Source organism: Triticum urartu, chromosome 3 (genome assembly GCF_003073215.2).
Source record: "Triticum urartu cultivar G1812 chromosome 3, Tu2.1, whole genome shotgun sequence".
Taxonomy (NCBI): domain Eukaryota; kingdom Viridiplantae; phylum Streptophyta; class Magnoliopsida; order Poales; family Poaceae; genus Triticum; species Triticum urartu.
This window is the reverse complement of record NC_053024.1, coordinates 48,243,820-48,261,163: the sequence shown is the minus strand read 5'-3', so window position 1 is coordinate 48,261,163 and position 17,344 is coordinate 48,243,820. Positions and strand designations below refer to the sequence as shown.

The 17,344-nt window shown below is 51.2% G+C and overlaps 1 protein-coding gene across 1 annotated transcript in view; it reads right to left on the bottom strand.

Annotated features, from left to right (window-relative positions):
* LOC125546624 overlaps nucleotides 1-11,740 on the bottom strand; it is an 87,219-nt gene extending 75,479 nt beyond the window's left edge. The window contains exons 1-2 of the mRNA XM_048710809.1: nucleotides 11,535-11,740; nucleotides 9,048-9,139 (exon numbers count right to left, since the gene is read on the bottom strand). Of these exons, the coding sequence (XP_048566766.1) occupies nucleotides 9,048-9,139; nucleotides 11,535-11,740 (298 nt within the window). The remainder of the gene's footprint in view (nucleotides 1-9,047; nucleotides 9,140-11,534) is intronic.
* Between the last annotated feature and the right edge of the window lie 5,604 nt (nucleotides 11,741-17,344).

Sequence of the window (17,344 nt, the reverse complement as noted above, 5' to 3'; positions counted from 1 at the left end):
TACGCGCATGCTCCTAGGGGGATAGATTGGTAGGAGAAGACCATCGCTCGTCCCCGACCGCCACTCATAAGGAAGACAATCAATAAATAAATCATGCTCCGACTTCATCACATAACGGTTCACCATACGTGCATGCTACGAGAATCACAAACTTTAACACAAGTATTTCTCAAATTCACAACTACTCAACTAGCATGACTCTAATATCACCATCTCCATATCTCAAAACAATTATCAAATATCAAACTTCTCATAGTATTCAACACACTCATAAGAGAATTTTATTATTAATCTTGTATACCTAGCATATTAGGACTATTTAAGAAAATTACCATGCTATTTAAGACTCTAAAAATAATCTAAGTGAATCATGAGATATCAATAGTTTCTATAAAACAAATCCACCACCGTGCTCTAAAGGGTATAAGTGAAGTACTAGAGCAAAACTATATAACTCAAAAGATATAAGTGAAGCACATAGAGTATTCTAATAATTTCCGAATCATGTGTGTCTCTCTCAAAAGGTGTGTATAGCAAAGATGATTATGGTAAACTAAAATGTAAAGACTCAAATCATAAAAGACGCTCCAAGCAAAACACATATCATGTGGTGAATAAAAATATAGCTCCAAGTAAAGTTACCGATAGAAGTAGACGAAAGAGGGAATGCCATCCGGGACATCCCCAAGCTTTGGCTTTTCGGTGTCCTTAGATTATCTTGGTGGTGCCATGGGCATCCCCAAGCTTAGGCTCTTGCCACTCCTTGTTCCATAATCCATCAAATATTTACCTGTTGAGCAATTGACAGAATTGACAATAGTTATGAGAATATCTAGGTATGAATCATGTATATTGGCATCATGTCCGAGAACAAGTAGACCACTTCCTGTGCTGCATCTAGTACTATTACTCGACACATCGACCGCTATCCAGCATGCATCTAGAGTATTAAGTTAGAGAACGAACAAGTAACGCTTTAAGCCAAGATGACATCATGTTAGAGGATAAATTCATGCAATATGATAAAAGCCCCATCTTGTTATCCTCGATGGCAACAATACAATACATGCCTTGCTGCCCCTACTGTCACTAGGAAAGGACACTACAAGATTGAACCCAAAGCTAAGCACTTCTCCCATTGCAAGAAAGATCAATCTAGTAGACCAAACCAAACTGATAATTCGAAGAGACTTGCAAAGATAACCAATCATACATAAAAGAATTCAGAGAAGATTCAAATATTCTTCATAGATAAACTTGATCATAAACCCAGAATTCATCGGTCTCAACAAACACACCGCAAAAGAAGATTACATCGAATAGATCTCCACAAGAGAGGGGGGAACTTTGTATTGAGATCCAGAAAGAGAGAAGAAGCCATCTAGCTAATAACTATGGACCCGAAGGTCTGAGGTAAAACTAACTCAACACTCATCAAAGATGGCTATGGATGTTGATGTTAGAAGCCCTCCGGAACAGGCCCCAAGATGGGATCTCATGGATACAGAAAGCTACGGCGGTGGAATTAGGGTTTTTGCTCCGTATCTGATCGTTTGGGGGTACGTAGGTATATAAAGGAGGAAGAAGTAAGTCGGTGGAGCAACAGGGGGCCCACGTGGGTGGAGGGCGCGCCTGGGGGGGGGGGGGGGGGGCGCGGGGGGGGGGGGGGGGTAGGCGCGGCCCCCTACCATGTGGCCACCTATTGGTTGCTTGACATAGGGTCCAAGTCTCCTGGATCTTGTTCGTTCCAAAAATCATGTTCTTGAAGGTTTCACTCCGTTTGGACTCCATTTGATATTCCTTTTCTTCGAAACCCTAAAACAGGCAAAAACAGCAATTCTGGGCCAGGCCTCCGGTTAGTAGGTTTGTCCCAAAAATAATATAAAAGTGTATAATAAAGCCTAGTAATGTCCAAAACAGTAGATAATATAGCATGGAGCAATAAAAAATTATAGATACGTTGGAGACGTATCAGGCTCCTAGCCGAATACTATACCGTAGGACCGTACGGCTCCGGAATCAGGTAAGCAGCATCCTTCGAAAGAAGGAGGTGCACCTATTCCGCCGGTGACCTCTGTCCATCCAAAGGCACCCGATACTCTATTGGAAGCGCTCCAAGGTGCTTCCATTGTAGAGGAACACCGTATCCTTATGGGTACGGTGGTTGAGATGGTTCAGTCCGCAAAAAGCGGACTGACCGAAGCCTGCACCGGCCTTCTAATAGGATTTGAGGTACGTGACGCAATTATGCAAAAAGAACACCCTAGTACAGACAGTAGCCCCCGAGACTCTGTCCTCTGTTCAAAAAGAAATGTCGGACAGAGGATCGAATAATTTTTGCAGGAGACTGATCATATATGTCAATGTGAATAAGCAGGCGTCGATGTTGGCTGTGACCTCCCATCCTGCCAAAGTAGCCGGACTGAAGCAGAGGCTGGAGGAGGCCGATGAAGAGCTTGACCGTGTCAAAAATAGCTTGAGGACAAGCAAGGCACATAATGACCTATTCAGATCATTAAAATGATAAGAATTGTTTGTGTTGGTCATGTTAATATGATGCTTCATAGGAGCTGCGGCTGAGGTGGAGTCCCTCCAGAAGGCACTGAGCGAGGCCCAGAAGAAGGCGGAGAAGGAACAATCCGCCCGCAAAAAACACGAGTCAAGGGTCAGGGAGGTTCAGCGGGAGCTCGAGGACGCCATAAAGAAGTGCGAGTCCTTGGAAACAGCTGTCCGAACAATCCGGTGGCCCTCAGCAATCAGCTGAAACAGCTGTCCGAACTAAATAGGGTGGTCGGATTGGCCATGAAGGATTTACTAACCCGTCTATGGCCTGCCGAAGGCGTACCCAGGAGCCACTTCGGGCTCGTGAAGCGGCTGGTCGATGCCTGCCCTCGGCCTAATGCCATAAAGCAATCGGTCTGCGTCGAGGGTGCGCAGATGGCCTTCACCCATGTTAAGGTGCAGTGGGCGAAGATGAATGCCATCAAGCTTGTAATCGAGGGGCCGCCTGAGGACAAGGAGCACCACACGCCCGAGCGCTAGTTTGATGACGTCCTAGAAGGATCCCGCATTGTAGCGGGCCAGTGTGCGAAGGACATTATCTTTAAATGAATGTATTCGTGTTTATCCAATCTTGTATTATGGGACAAAGCCTATATGTAATATATTGCTTATTGTTTTTCGAAAGTATTTCCACTTGTGCGGCCGTTTATTTGAATCTGAGAGTTGGCCAGTCGTCGGCTTCAGCCCCCACGTAGATAGTACGGGGGTGTTCGGATTGGATTCGAAACACACTTGACCCAAGAGTTTGGTCCTTGAAGGAGGTCTTTAGTGCATCGAACCAGGCAATCGGACTATGTGGCTTTATCACCCTCACTTAGCCATAGGAGTTTGACAAATAGGAGTATATTGGTGCAGCCCCTAGTTTGTTTATCCGAACTAGGGGTTGTAAACACCTGATTGGGTGGAAGCTGATCCATCGCGTAATGTGGAAAAAATCGCAAGAGATTTTATCCACCGAATAGCTGACCAGCTCTCGCCGCATCATGACAGTCAGGTTTCGGCTTTCTCTACTGAGGTGTTTATCTGGATGAACCAGAAACATAATCGCAGTAGTTCTCCCTTTACTACCCTAGTTGATGAAACGAAACATACGGTAGCAAGCACAGGAGCCGGGCAACCCAACTATTGAACAAAACATGATTCGAAGCTGATGCATATAATGCAATATTCGGGGCGCCGAATTGTACTGTAAAAAGTGTTCGGACTTATTGCCAACATATGGAGCGCAAAGGAGCCCCTGGCGGGTTAAGTCGTACCAAAATGTACGCGTGCAATTAGAAAAAGTTTAAATATAATGAAGGAGTAAGCCAGTGCCACTTATGTTGGGCCGCAAACTATTTCCGTTATAATCTCATTGATACATCAAAGCGTATTTGTACAAATAATGCGATAAGCAATAGGGCTATTTAATCATGCTGAGAACAAGGGGAAGCTGCGTGCGGGTCCTTCAAATAGGCAAAGTGATCGTCAAAAAGATCATCTAGATGTTTCTGCCACACGTCTATGCTACTTGCCTCCTTGGTGTGTTTATCCTTCAAAAGGATCGATGATGAGGCCGTTGTGAGGGGCATGTGGAAAAGAAACATGAAAAGGGATAGAAGAAAAAGGGAAAGCATGAGTATCCGGATAAGGTCGAGCCATGTTGTGGACCGTGATCGAGTTGTGCCTCCGTCTTTGCCCATGGTATTTTAAGTGCGTAGTTATGTACGCGCGGTATGTACGCTGCATTTCAGTCGGGACTGAGATGGAGGCTGTATTGCTAGTCCAACACCTGACGAGCCGGGCTGGCATGCTGCGGAGTAATCCGGACTCGTTTAATAGTTTTCGGGGGCTTGGCCACCGAATTAATGTTCTGCTTGATAAGGCTGCCCTGTATTTCCGCTACCAGGGCTGCGGTGTGTTCCTCGGTACGGAGGGAGCGTTCCACTGTGTTTCCGCGTGGCCCGGGCATCTTAAGTTTGAGATAGGCATAGTGTGGCACCGCATTGAAGCGAGCAAATGCGGTTTGTCCGAGCAGTGCACGATAGCCACTGCGGAAGGGGATGATGTCGAAGGTCAAGGCTTTGCTTCAGAAGTTGTCTGTGATCTGAACACGACTTCCAACGTGATTGAGCCCGTGCAGCAGGCCTCTACACCTGGTATTACTCCTTTAAAGGTAGTTTTGGTGGGCTTGATCCTTGACAGATCGATGCCCATCTTGCGGACTGTGTCCTGATAGAGCAGGTTAAGGTTGCTGCCACCGTCCATGAGGAACCGTGTGAGGTGGAATCCATCAATGATTGGGTCGAGGACCAGTGCGGCTGAGCCGCCGTGACGAATACTGGTTGGATGGTCCCTGCGATCGAAAGTGATCGGGCAATATGACCATGGATTAAATTTTGGGGCGACTGGCTCTTTCGCATAGACATCCATGAGTGTGCGTTTGCGCTCCCTCTTGGGGATATGAGTGACGTATATCATGTTCACCATTTTGACTTGGGTGGGAAATTTCTTTTGTCCCCCTGTGTTTGCTGGACGGGGCTCCTCGTCATCGTCTTTGTCGGATCACGGGTTCCGGAAAAACCCTTAAGGTTTGAACTCTGGGGTGCGCATGAAGATCTCCCCCCTACCGATCCACGTCCTAGCTCGACTAAGATCTTACGGACTAACTCGACGAACTCGCAACACAAAGGACACAAGATTTATATAGGTTCGGGCCACCGCTGTGGTGTAATACCCTACTCTAGTGTGCTGGTGGTGGATTGCCTCTCGGGCTGAGGATGAACAGTAAAGAGGGAAGAATAGCCTCCTGAGGAGAGGTGTTCTTGTGCTTGGCAAACTTGTGTGTGTTCTGGTCTCTCTTTTCCTCCCCCTAGCTATGGTGGTGGCTAGTCCAATTTATAGTGGCCCTGGTCCTTTCCCCAAATATTGAGCTGGAAGGGAGCCAACAATGGACAACTTGAAAGGGGACAACTTGTACAGCTTATCCTGACAAAAGTGGTCTTCGCCTGCAAAAGGCTCTAGTGGTGACGCCACCTTGGGCTCCATGGTGACCTCCGTCTTGCCGTCCTGCTGGTCTTGGTCTCATTGCACCGATATGGAAATCTTTTCTTGATGCCTCGGTACTCTGCGTCTGCGCTTGCCCCCTTAGCACCAAAGAAGAAACAAGGACGCTAAGCGCGCTGGCGCCCACCTGGCCTTGGTCATCATGGCTTACGTCACTAGAACCTCGCGAGGTTTGCCTGCAATGAACTCTCCGCCCCTCACGAGCCAGCCTAGTGAGGCCGCTCCTGAGGAGGTCTTGTGTCGTCCGCCTCGCGAGGCTTGGCCCCTCGTGAGGGTCTTGAATGTCTTGTTGATGAAGATGGGCCATACAGGCCTCCTACCAAAGCCACGCCGTGGGCCGCCAGAAGGCAAGTCTGGGGACCCCCGTTCCCAGAACGCCTACAGTAGCCCCCGGGCCCAAGGCACGCTCGAGCTTGGCTTCGAGGCAAAGCCAAAGGTGATGTGCGGAGTGCCATGGGCCCCAATAGCCCGCAGCCTTGGTCGACGCGTGGCGGTTGATTGGACATGGGCGTCTCCGCTTCCCCACGCCGTCTCGGCAACTGCCCGACTTGACAAGTCCCTGCGACATGCAAGGAAAACCATCATTACCTGTGATCATGGGAGGCGCTGGTTGGCCTTATCCTGCTATAAATGAGGAGGGGGCAGAGCCCCCATCGCCCATTTCTTCGTCTGCCTCTCCCGCTTCTTCTCCTTCCTAGCTCCCCTCCTGCTACCAATGGCGCCGTCGAGGAGGTTCACTACCGCGGAGAATGGGAAGGCCCCTCGCGAGGGACCCGACTCTCCGATGCCCAAGCATGGACGCGGTCGTCCACGCAAGCACACCACAACCCCCACCGCGGCCCCATGCAGCTGAGGTGGTGCCGCTTCATGGGGCAGGGGTCGCTCCGGTCATGGCGGTCCCGTTGATGTAGGGAGACGTGCCATGGTCGCACGGCCTCCCCGTCCATGCTTCCATTGGGCAGAGATGCTGCCGGGGTTCGTCGTTTGGTCGGGGAACCCGGCCGGCAACTGGCTCAGCTCCCGCGCTTCTTCGTTGATGAGCTGCCGGCCATAGGTCCAGGTGGGCTTTGGCTACATGCAGACGGCTGCTACAGCAGGGCTTCCTGGGTCGCGGTCGAGGTCTCCGCCGCGGGAAATATAGCTCTGGCCCACGGTTGGCAAACGTTCGACCGCGCACGTGGCCTAGGCAGGCGGTGCACCCTCCACTTCAAGTACGACGGCGACGCGACCCTCTATGTGATTGTGTTTGGGGAAGATGGTCGCCGCAAAAGGTGCTGCCCCGAGGTGAACGACGGCGAGGAGGTGCTCGGCCTTGGCGACGGCCGCGACGAGGATGAGGGAGAACCCGCCCTTGGTGCCGACCGCGTCTCGTCCGGCTATGGCAGCTCTTCCCCAGCAACAGCTCCAGCAGTGGCGGCTACGACCAGCTGCCACGCCGCCGTGCCCGCTTCGAAGATGGTGGCGGGTCGTCTCATCGCCGTGCCTCCGTGAAGCGTGAGGAGGGGTTCGGCTGAGCTCGGGAAGGCACTGGGGCATTCCCCCGTGGACCGCTGTAGGCGCCGCTTCAATTTTTTTCTTCTTTTCTTTCCTGCATCAGAAAGAAACCAGAATGGGCCCCGGAGGGACGTGTATCGAACTATGATCTCAATTGTTATGTTATGTTTGCCGCTCCTGTGCTGTGTTGCAACATTATCGTTTTATGTAGGGATAACTTAGCTCGACTTGTTTTTGAGTGGACTCCTCCTCACAAGGCGCTTGCTCCCTAGAACCTGTCGAGGCCTCCTTGACCTAATATGCGCTTAGGAACTGCAAAAAAATTGTCAAGAGGTTTATCATTCACCCGAGTCTTGGTCATAGGCGCCGCTGGCCTTGACCCGGCGCCTTGCGTCGCGATACCCGTGGGGCACGGACTAGGAGAGGTGCGCCAACTTTTGGGCTCGAACGAGGGTGCTTCGCGAAAATACAGAATGAGGAAGCTCGCGAAGCTACCTGTTCAACCCCCTCACGAGGGACGCGAGGGAGAGTACAGGTCGACCAACGAGATGAAGGCAGAAACAGAGGCAGAAAGCGATAAGATGGGACCAGCAAGAGACACCAGAAGGCAAATTTAAATTAAAAGATGGGCGAGCCAACTTCGGAAAGCAAATGAAAATCCGCGTCCGACACCTAGTCTAGTCTTTGACGTCTTCTCACCAGCGTGGAGCTAAGTGCTGCCACTCGGTGTGGGAGGGAGCCCCCGAGGCCCAAGGGCGGCACTCCTGAGACTCCGGGGTTTGTACAACCCCATTCATTATTACGTGAGAATGTCACGAGCGGCGATTCTTCACAGGCATGGGGCCTTGCTTCACAGGCGCTGGGCCTTTCTTCACAGGCACCGGGCCATCTTCACAGGCACTGGGCCTTTCTTCACAGGCACCGGGCCTTCTTCACAGGCACTGGGCCTTTCTTCATGGGTAGAACTTCCGGAGCTGTTGGATGTTCCGCGCGTTCTGGACGGGTACCCGTTCACTGCTCGTCTCCAGCAGCGCGGGCACCAGGCCTGGAGACATGGACGACCTTGAACGGGCCCTCCCACATGGGTGAGAGCTTATGCAGCCCATCCCTAGAGAGCACCCGCCTCAGGACGAGGTCACCCACCTCAAGAGTCCTGGAGCGGACGCTACAACAGTGGTACCACCGCAACGCCTGCTGGCATCTTGCCACTCGTAGTGCAGCTTCGCGGCGACGTTCCTCCCCCAGCACGAGGTCCATCCCCCGCGTGGCGTCCTGCTGCGTCTCATCAAATGCCAGGACCCATGCGGAGCGATGCTCGACCACGTGAGGGAGGACTGCTTCTGCTCCGTAGAGGAGGAAGAACGGAGGTTCGCCCGTTGGCTTGGTGATGGTGGTGCGGATGGACCACAACACGGACTACAGCTTGTTGTGCCAGCCCATGCCACAGGCTTCGAGCTTCTTCTTGAAGGTCCTGGTCATGAGGCCCCTCAGGACCTCCGCGTTGGCGCGTTCGGCCTGGCCATTGCTCCTGGGGTGTGCTACTGAGGCGTAGCAGATCTGTGTTCCAAGGTTAGCACAATATGACTTGAAGAGATTACTAGTGAACTGCGAGCCATTATCGGTGATGATGCGGTTGGGGACCCCAAAACGGCTCACGAGGCCCTTGATGAACTTGACCGCAGAGCCAGCTAGGATGGCACGGACGGCTTCAACCTCCAGCCACTTAGTGAACTTGTCGATGGCGACGTAGAGGTATCGATAGCCCCCAGGCGCCCGAGGAAACGGGCCCAGAGTATCCAGCCCCCAGACTGCGAATGGCCACCAGAGTTGAATGGTCTGGAGGCCCTGAGCTGGCTGATAGATCTGCTTGGCTTGGAATTGGCAGGCCTCGCAGGACTTCACTAGCTCAACTGCGTCGTTGAGTGTCGTAAGCCAGTACAATCCACTTCGGAATGCCTTGCCGATGAGGGTTCGTGACGACGAGTGGTGCTCGCAGTACCCGCCGTGTATGTCGGCTATCAGCTCTTTCCCCTGTTCCCTGGAGATACAATGTAGTGAAACATCATTTGGTCGCTTCCTGTATAATTCACCGTCCCGGATGCAGTATGTTCTGGCCTAACGGGCCACGCGCTCCGCGTCCTCCTCCTTCTCCGGCAACCTCCCTTGCATCAGGTATTCCTTGAACTCCTTGGTCCAGCATCCCTCCTGGGGCTCGAGCGCCAGGAGTAGGCGCGCTCCCGAGGTCGGGCCTGGGGCTCCTGTGGCAGGCGGCTGCGGGAGTTCCTCCTGGGGTTGTTCTTGAAAGCGGTGGCGTTGCTGATGGCTTGAAGAGCCGCTCCTCGAAGACGCCAGGCTCCTGGGGCTGTCGCTTGCATGCTCTTCTGGCGATGTCGTCATGTTCCTTGTTGGTGCAACGGGGCACCTGCTGCAACTCCGGGCCCAGAAATTTCTTCTCCATCTTGCGCACCTCCGCGGGGTATGCTTCCATGTGCTCGTCCTTCGGCTAATATACCTTGTTGGAGTAGTTGACGAGGAGCTGTGAGTCGCCCCTAATAGTGAGATGCTTCACCCCCAGCGTCACCGCAGCCTTTAGGCCAGCTATGAGGCCCTCGCATTATGCAATGTTGTTGGAGACCTTCTCACCCTGCTGGAAGCAGAGTTGCACGGCAAGATGAGCACTGCTCCAGCCCCCGCGCCCTGGTGCGCGAAGGCACCATCGAAATACATGACCCAACCGTCAGGCGCCTTGCTTCCCAGCGAGAGTGACCGATCTTCGCCTTCTTCAAGCGCCGGGGCGTCTGTCCATTCTGCCACAAAATCAGCGAGCACGGTTCCCTTGATGACCCTGGTAGTACTGAACTCCAGCTGAAATGCTTGCAACTCAATGTTCCATTCAGCGACTCTTCCGGCAGAGTTGGGGCTCCTGAGCACTCTCTCCAATGGGTAAGCTGAGACGACCTTGATGGGGTGGCCCTGGAAATAGTGCCGCAGCTTTCGCGAGGCTACCAGGAGCGCGAGTTGGAGCTTCTAAGGCATGGGGTATCGCGCTCTTGCATCCCGCAACACCGTGCTAACGAAGTATACCGGGTGCTCGACGAGGGTAGGCATGCTGATGAGGCTTGCGCCCTCCCGGAGTTGGGGTGCCTCCTGAGGAGAGGGAACCCCTAATGCTTGATCGCTAGTCGGGGCCTTCGCGGGTTTGGGGGCGTCGTCCTGCTGAGCTTGATCCTCTGCCGCTGCTGCTGCGGCCCTTGTGGCGCCCTTCTGGTCTTGCCCCGTCTCTGCTGGAGGCGTGGCACGGCTTGATGCCCGCTTGGCTTGGTGTTCTTGCCGAACCGCCACCAGGGCCGTGCTAGCTGAGTACGGGGTGGCAGCGATATAAAGCACTAGGGGCTCGCAAGGTCGCGGCGCCACCATCACTGGAGGGCTAGTCAGGTATCTCTTGAGGACTTGAAAAGCTTGGTTGGCCTCTGGGGTCCACTCGAACGGGCCCTTCTTTTTCATCAGCTTGAAGAAGGGTAGGGCGCGTTCTCCAAGCTTGGAGATGAAGCGCCCCAACTTCTGCATTTCCTTGAGGGTCTACGGTGGACTCATGTCTTGAATGGCCTTGACCTTCTCTGGGTTGGCCTCGATCCCCCCGTGGGACACTAGGAAAACCAGCAGCTTGCCGGAAGGGACACCAAACATGCATTTCCCTGGGTTGTGCCGCAAGTCCACCTAGCGAAGGCTTTCAAAGGTCTCCTCTATGTCTTGGATCAAGGTCCCCGCCTCCCGAGACTTCACCACGATGTCGACGACGTAGGCTTCAGCATTTCTCCCGAGCTACCGCCGTAAGGCGATGTGCATGAGCTGCTGGAAGGTTGTGCCCGCCTTGCGCAGCCCGAACGGCATGCAAGTGTAGCAGTACACCCCACACGGGGTCAGGAAGGCTGTATTCTCCACATCGTCTACCGCCATCTTGATCTGGTGATATCCTCAGAACGCATCTAGGAAGCATAGCAAGTCGCACTCAGCGGTGGAGTCGACGATCTAGTCGACGCGTGGAAGCGGGAATGGATCTTGGGGGCAGGCCTTGTTGAGGTTCATGAAGTCGACACACCATCTGCTCCTTCCTGCCTTTCTTGGGGACGACGACGGGGTTTGCCAGCCACTTGGGGTACCGAACCTCGCGAATGACACCCGCAGCCTCCAACTTGCGGGTTTCTTGGACAATGAAAGCTTGCTTCTCCATGGACTGCCGCCTTGCCTTCTCCTTCACGGGGCATACATTGGGGCACACCTTCAGGTGGTGCTCTATTACCTCTCTTGGGACCCCTACCAGCTGATCAGGCTCCTAGGAAAACACTCCCATGTTCGAACGCAAGAACTTCACTAGCGCCTCCTCCTGACGAGGCTCAAGGTTGGCGCCTATGGTAAAGGTTGCCCCTGAGGACCTTTCCTCCTCGACCAGCACTTTCTTGGTTTCTGCCTTGTCCTGAGTGAAGAAATACTTCCTCTTGGTTGGTGTGGCTCCCTTGGCCTTGGAGGTATCCGCGTCGGCGGGTCGTGCTGTCGCGGCGGCCTTGAGGGCAAGCTTGAGTGCCGCCAGGGCCTCCTTGGCGTCCCCCTTGATGGTGAGGACACCTTCGCTCCCCAACATTTTTCATGAGGTTGTAAGCAGGATGGGTTGCTGGCTTGAACTGGGCCAGAGCTTGGTACCCAAGGATGGAATTGTATGGGAGGCCAATGCGGGTGATGTCGAAGTCGATGAGCTCGGAGCGGTAGTTGGTTGCGGCTGCCGAAGGTCACGGGGGGTGGATCTGCCCCACGGAGCAGGCGGAGCCTCCGCCAACCCCCGAGAAGGGCTTGCTGGGGCGGAGCTGCTCGAACGGTACCTGAAGGAGGCTGAAGGCTTCGACGGAGGGCACATTGAGGCCGGCGCCGCCGTCGACGAGCGTCTTGGTGATGGATACGTGGCAGATGGTGGGCGCGCACAGCATCGGGAACGCACCCGAGCCAACGGTGGAGGCGAGATGATCCTTTGAGTCGAAGGTTAGGTCGGCCTCAGGCGTGTCCCAGCCAGGCAGAGCCCCCGGGCGCTTGGAAGTGGCGCCGATCTGGCGACAGTATGGCTTGACATGCCAATCTGAGGGTGGTGCTTTTGAACCGCCAAGGAGAGCTACGACGATGGGGGCCACCGGTTCCTCGAAGCGAGTGATGAAGAGGTTGCACAGGTCCTCCCAGGTGGCGACAGAAGACTCCTGCAAATGGAGGAGCCAGGCGCGCGGCGCGCCAGAAGGGCCATTGGGAACCAGTTGGCCATGATCTTGTCGTCGCCCCGGCTTCCAGAACGGCCTCCTCGTATGCCAGTAGGAAAGCCAACGCGTCTGCCGCGCCGTTGTAGCGCGGCGGCATCTCCGGCTTGAACTTCGGTGGCCACCGCACCTGCCGCAAGGCGGGGGCAAGGGCTCGGAGCCCCCGAGCGCCGCCGTGGGCACCGGTAGATCCAGTTGGAGGGGCGCCCACCATGGGGGAGCAGGCGTGGAGATGGTGGAGCGGGAATCGACGGAAGAAAGACTCCGGCGCACCCCTACCTGGCGCACCAAATGTCGGATCACGGGTTTCGGCAAAACCCTTACAGTTCGAAATCTGGGGTGCGCACGAAGATCTCCCCCCTACCGATCCCCGTCCTAGCTCGGCTAAGATCTTACAGACTAACTCGACGAACTCGCAACACAAAGGACACAAGATTTATACTGGTTCGGGCCACCGCTGTGGTGTAATACCCTACTCAAGTGTGGTGGTGGTGGATTGCCTCTCGGGCTGAGGATGAACAGTATAGGGGGAAGAACAGCCTCCTCAGGAGAGGTGTTCTTGTGCTTGGCGAAATTGTGTGTGTTCTGGTGTCTCTTTTCCTCCCCCTATCTATGGTGGTGGCTAGTCCTATTTATAGTGGCCCTGGTCCTCTCCCCAAATATTGAGCGGGAAGGGAGCCAACAACGGCCAACTTGAAAGGGTGCAACTAGTACAGCTTATCCTGACAAAAGTGGTCTTCGCCTGCAAAAGGCTCTGGAGGTGATGCCGCCTTGGGCTCCATGGTGACTTCTGCCTTGCCGTCCTGCTGGTCTTGATCTCGTTGCACCGATATGTAAACCTTTGCTTGATGCCTCGGTACTCCGCGCCTACGCTTGCCCCCTTAGCACCAAAGAGGAAACAAGGATGCTGCTTGCGCTGGCGCCCGCCTGGCCTTGGTCGTATGGCTCACGTCACTAGAACCTCGCGAGGTTTGCCTGCCTTGAACTCTCCGCCCTCGCGAGCCATCCTGGTGAGGCCGCTCCTGAGGAGGTCTTGTGTCGTCCGCCTCGCCAGGCTTGGCCCCTCACGAGGGTCTTGAATGTCTTGTTGATGAAGATGGGCCGTATAGGCCTGCTAGCAAAGCCACGTGGTGGGCCGAAGGCAGGCAAGTCTGGGGACCCCCGTTCCTAGAACGCCGACTGATGACCCACAAGTATAGGGGATCTATCGTAGTCCTTTCGATAAGTAAGAGTGTCGAACCCAACGAGGAGCAGAAGGAAATGATAAGCGGTTTCCAGCAAGGTATTCTCTGCAAGTACTAAAATAAGTAGTAATAGATAGTTTTGTGATAAGATAATTTGTAATGAGCAACAAGTAACAAAAGTAAATAAGGTGCAGCAATGTGGCCCAATCCTTTTGTTGCAAAGGACAAGCCTAGACAAACTCTTATATGATGTAAAGCGCTCCTGAGGACACATGGGAACATCGTCAAGCTAGTTTTCATCATGTTCATATGATTCGCGTTCGGTACTTTGATAATTTGGTATGTGGGTGGACTGGTGCTTGGGTGTTGTCCTTACTTGGACAAGCATCATACTTATGATTAACCTCTATTGCAAGCATCCGCAACTACAAAAAAAGTATTAAGGTAAACCTAACCATAGCGTGAAACATATGGATCCAAATCAGCCCCTTACGAAGCAACGCATAAGCTAGGGTTTAATCTTCTGTCACTTTAGCAACCCATCATCTACTTATTACTTCCCAATGCCTTCCTCTAGGCCCAAATAATGGTGAAGTGTCATGTAGTCGACGTTCACATAACACCACTAGAGGAGAGACAACATACGTCTCATCAAAATATCGAACGAATACCAAATTCACATGACTACTAATAGCAAGACTTCTCCCATGTCCTCAGGAAAAAAAGTAACTACTCACAAAGCATAAACATATTCATAATCAGATGGGTATTAATATGCATATAGGATCTGAACATATGATCTTCCACCAATTAAACCAACTAGCATCAACTACAAGGAGTAATTAACACTACTAGCAACCTACTAGCACCAATCCCGAACTTGGAGACAAGAATTGGATACAAGAGATGAACTAGGGTTTTGAGATGAGATGGTGCTGATGAAGATGTTGATGGAGATTGCCCTCTCCCGATGAGAGGAGCGTTGGTGATGACGATGGCGATGATTTCCCCCTCCGGGAGGGAAGTTTCCCCGATAGAACAGCTCTGCCAGAGCCCTAGATTGGTTTTGCCAAGGTTCCGCCTCGTGGCGGCGGAGTTTCGTCCGAGAAGATGGCTTATGATTTTTTCCCATCGAAAGACTCCATATAGCAGAAGATGGCCACCGGAGGGCCACCAGGGGGCCCACGAGGTAGGGGGGCGCGCCCCCCACCCTCGTGGGCAGTGTGTGGCCCGCCTAGTGAAGTTCTTGCTCTCGGTATTTTTTATATATTTGGAAAACATCTTCCGTGAAGTTTCAGGACTTCTGGAGCTGTGCAGAATAGGTCTCTAATATTTTCTCCTTTTCTATCCCAAAATCCCAGCTACCGGCATTCTCCCTCTTTATGTAAACCTTGTAAAATAAGAGAGAATAGGCATAAGTATTGTGACATAATGTGTAACTACAGCCCATAATGCAATAAATATTGATATAAAAGCATGATGCAAAGTGGATGTATCAACTCCCCCAAGCTTAGACCTCGCTTGTCCTCAAGCGAAAAGCAGAAATCGAAAAATATGTCCAAATGTTTAGAGATAGAGGTGTCGATAAAAATAAAATACGGACATGAGGGCATCATGATCATTCTTAGAACAGCAACTTATATAAATCTTGTCATATAATCTCTTATGCTAGAGTAATAATTCAATCACAATATCAAGTATGAATCATAAACTTCATTGAAAACTAACAAACTATAGTCTCAGTCATTGAAGCAATTGCAATTTATCATAACATAGGAAAGAGTCAATGTATAAGAGCTTTTCAGCAAGTCCACATACTCAACTATCATATAATCTTTCACAATTGCTGACACTCCCGCAATACTTATGGGTATGGAGTTTTAATCGGACACAGAGAAAGATAGGGGCTGATAGTTTTGCCTCCCAATGTTTTACCTCAAGGGTAATGTCAACAGTAATAGTTCTTGAAAACTCACATCCAATTAGCCATATATACCAGAATCTTTCCAACATATTGTGCTTGCCAAAGGATAAAGTGCAAAAAGGAAGGGTGAAAATCACCGTGACTCTTATGCAATGTAGGAGATAAAAGTAAAAGATAGGCCCTTCGCAGAGGGAAGCAGAGGTTGTCATGCGCTTTTATGGTTGGATGCACACAATCTTAATGCGAAAGAACATCACTTTATATTGCCACTTGTGATATGGACCTTTATTATGCAGTCTGTCGCTTTTATTACTTCCATATCACACGATCGTATAAAGCTTATTTCCTCCACACCAATCAATCATACATATTTAGAGATCAATTTTATTGCTTGCAACGATGACAACTTACTTGATGGTTCTTACTCAATCCATAGGTAGATATGGTGGACTCTTATGGCAAGACTGGTTTAAGGGTATTTGGAAGCACAAGTAGTATCTCTACTTGGTGCAATGAATTTGGCTAGCATGAGGGGGAAAGGCAAGCTCATCATGTTGAAAGATACAAGACAATATAATTTATCTCAGATGTAAGAAAACATAACCCGTTACATTGTCTTCCTTGTCCAATGTCAACTCTTTAGCATGTCATATTTTAATGAGTGCTCACAATCATAAAAGATGTCCAAGATAGTGTATTTATATGTGAAGACCTCTCTTTATTCATTACTTCCTATTAATTGCAACGATGACCAAAACTGTGTTTGTCAACCCTCAATAACTTTTATTCATCATACTCTTTCTATGTGAGCTCATTACTCTGCATAAGATTCACATGATCTCTTTGTTTCTTTTTATGTCTTTCTCTTTTCTTTTATTCACTTAGGATCATGGCAAAATAATCAAGGCCTTGACTCAACACCAATCTTTATTATATAGCTCACCGACTCGATTACATAGAAGGATAATAAAGCAAAACTCACGACTAGATCATACTAAGAACTTTTATTCTACTAGATCAAGATATTACCAAAAGGATCGAACTAAGAAAAATAGTAAAGATAAAAGTGATGGTGATACGATAATGGGGCACTCCCCCAAGCTTGGTAGTTTCCAAGTGGAGTGCCCATACCAGATACTCAATTCTTCTTTGTTGGTGGAGACGGTGGTGATTTTGTTGATGGCGTAGGCTTGTCATCCTTCTTCCAAGGCATAGGCTCACCATCATAGAAAGATGACCGAGTCTCCGGGATCCTCAAATCTGCAGCCAAACTCATCCTTTTGAATCTATATTCATACTCACAGTTTTGGTTTTGCAGGTCATAATTTGAGCTTGAAGGTGCTCAATTTTCTTGTGAAGCTTGAAGATGGTCTCCCCGATGTTGTCGGCATCCAGCTTGTTTTGTTGGTGAATTCTGCGATCACCATGTGGTTGGAGTTGAGTCCATGCTCCACCATCCCCTGACACTTGAAAACTTCTTGCTCCATTGCTTCAAGCCTCGTCTCCACGCTTCCGGTCCCCTTCGGTCCCTCAGCATCACGGTTGTGCAGCAACCCAACACGCATCTCAATGGTTTGAGTGTGTCGCTGCAGCTCCGCGAGGTAAGGGTTGATGACCTTCTCAAAGAACTTGTCCTTGGGAGCACATGGAGACGTCATGATAATCTAGATTTGTCAGAAAAATAGCTCGAAACAAAGAGAGGAGATTTTTGTGTGATACGGGAGTCAAAACCCCTGGGAGATTATATAATGAATTTTTACCGACCAAAATACGTGTTATGAAAACGGAGTCCGGAGAGCACATGAGGTGCCCACGAGGTAGGAGGCGCGCCCAGTAGGGTA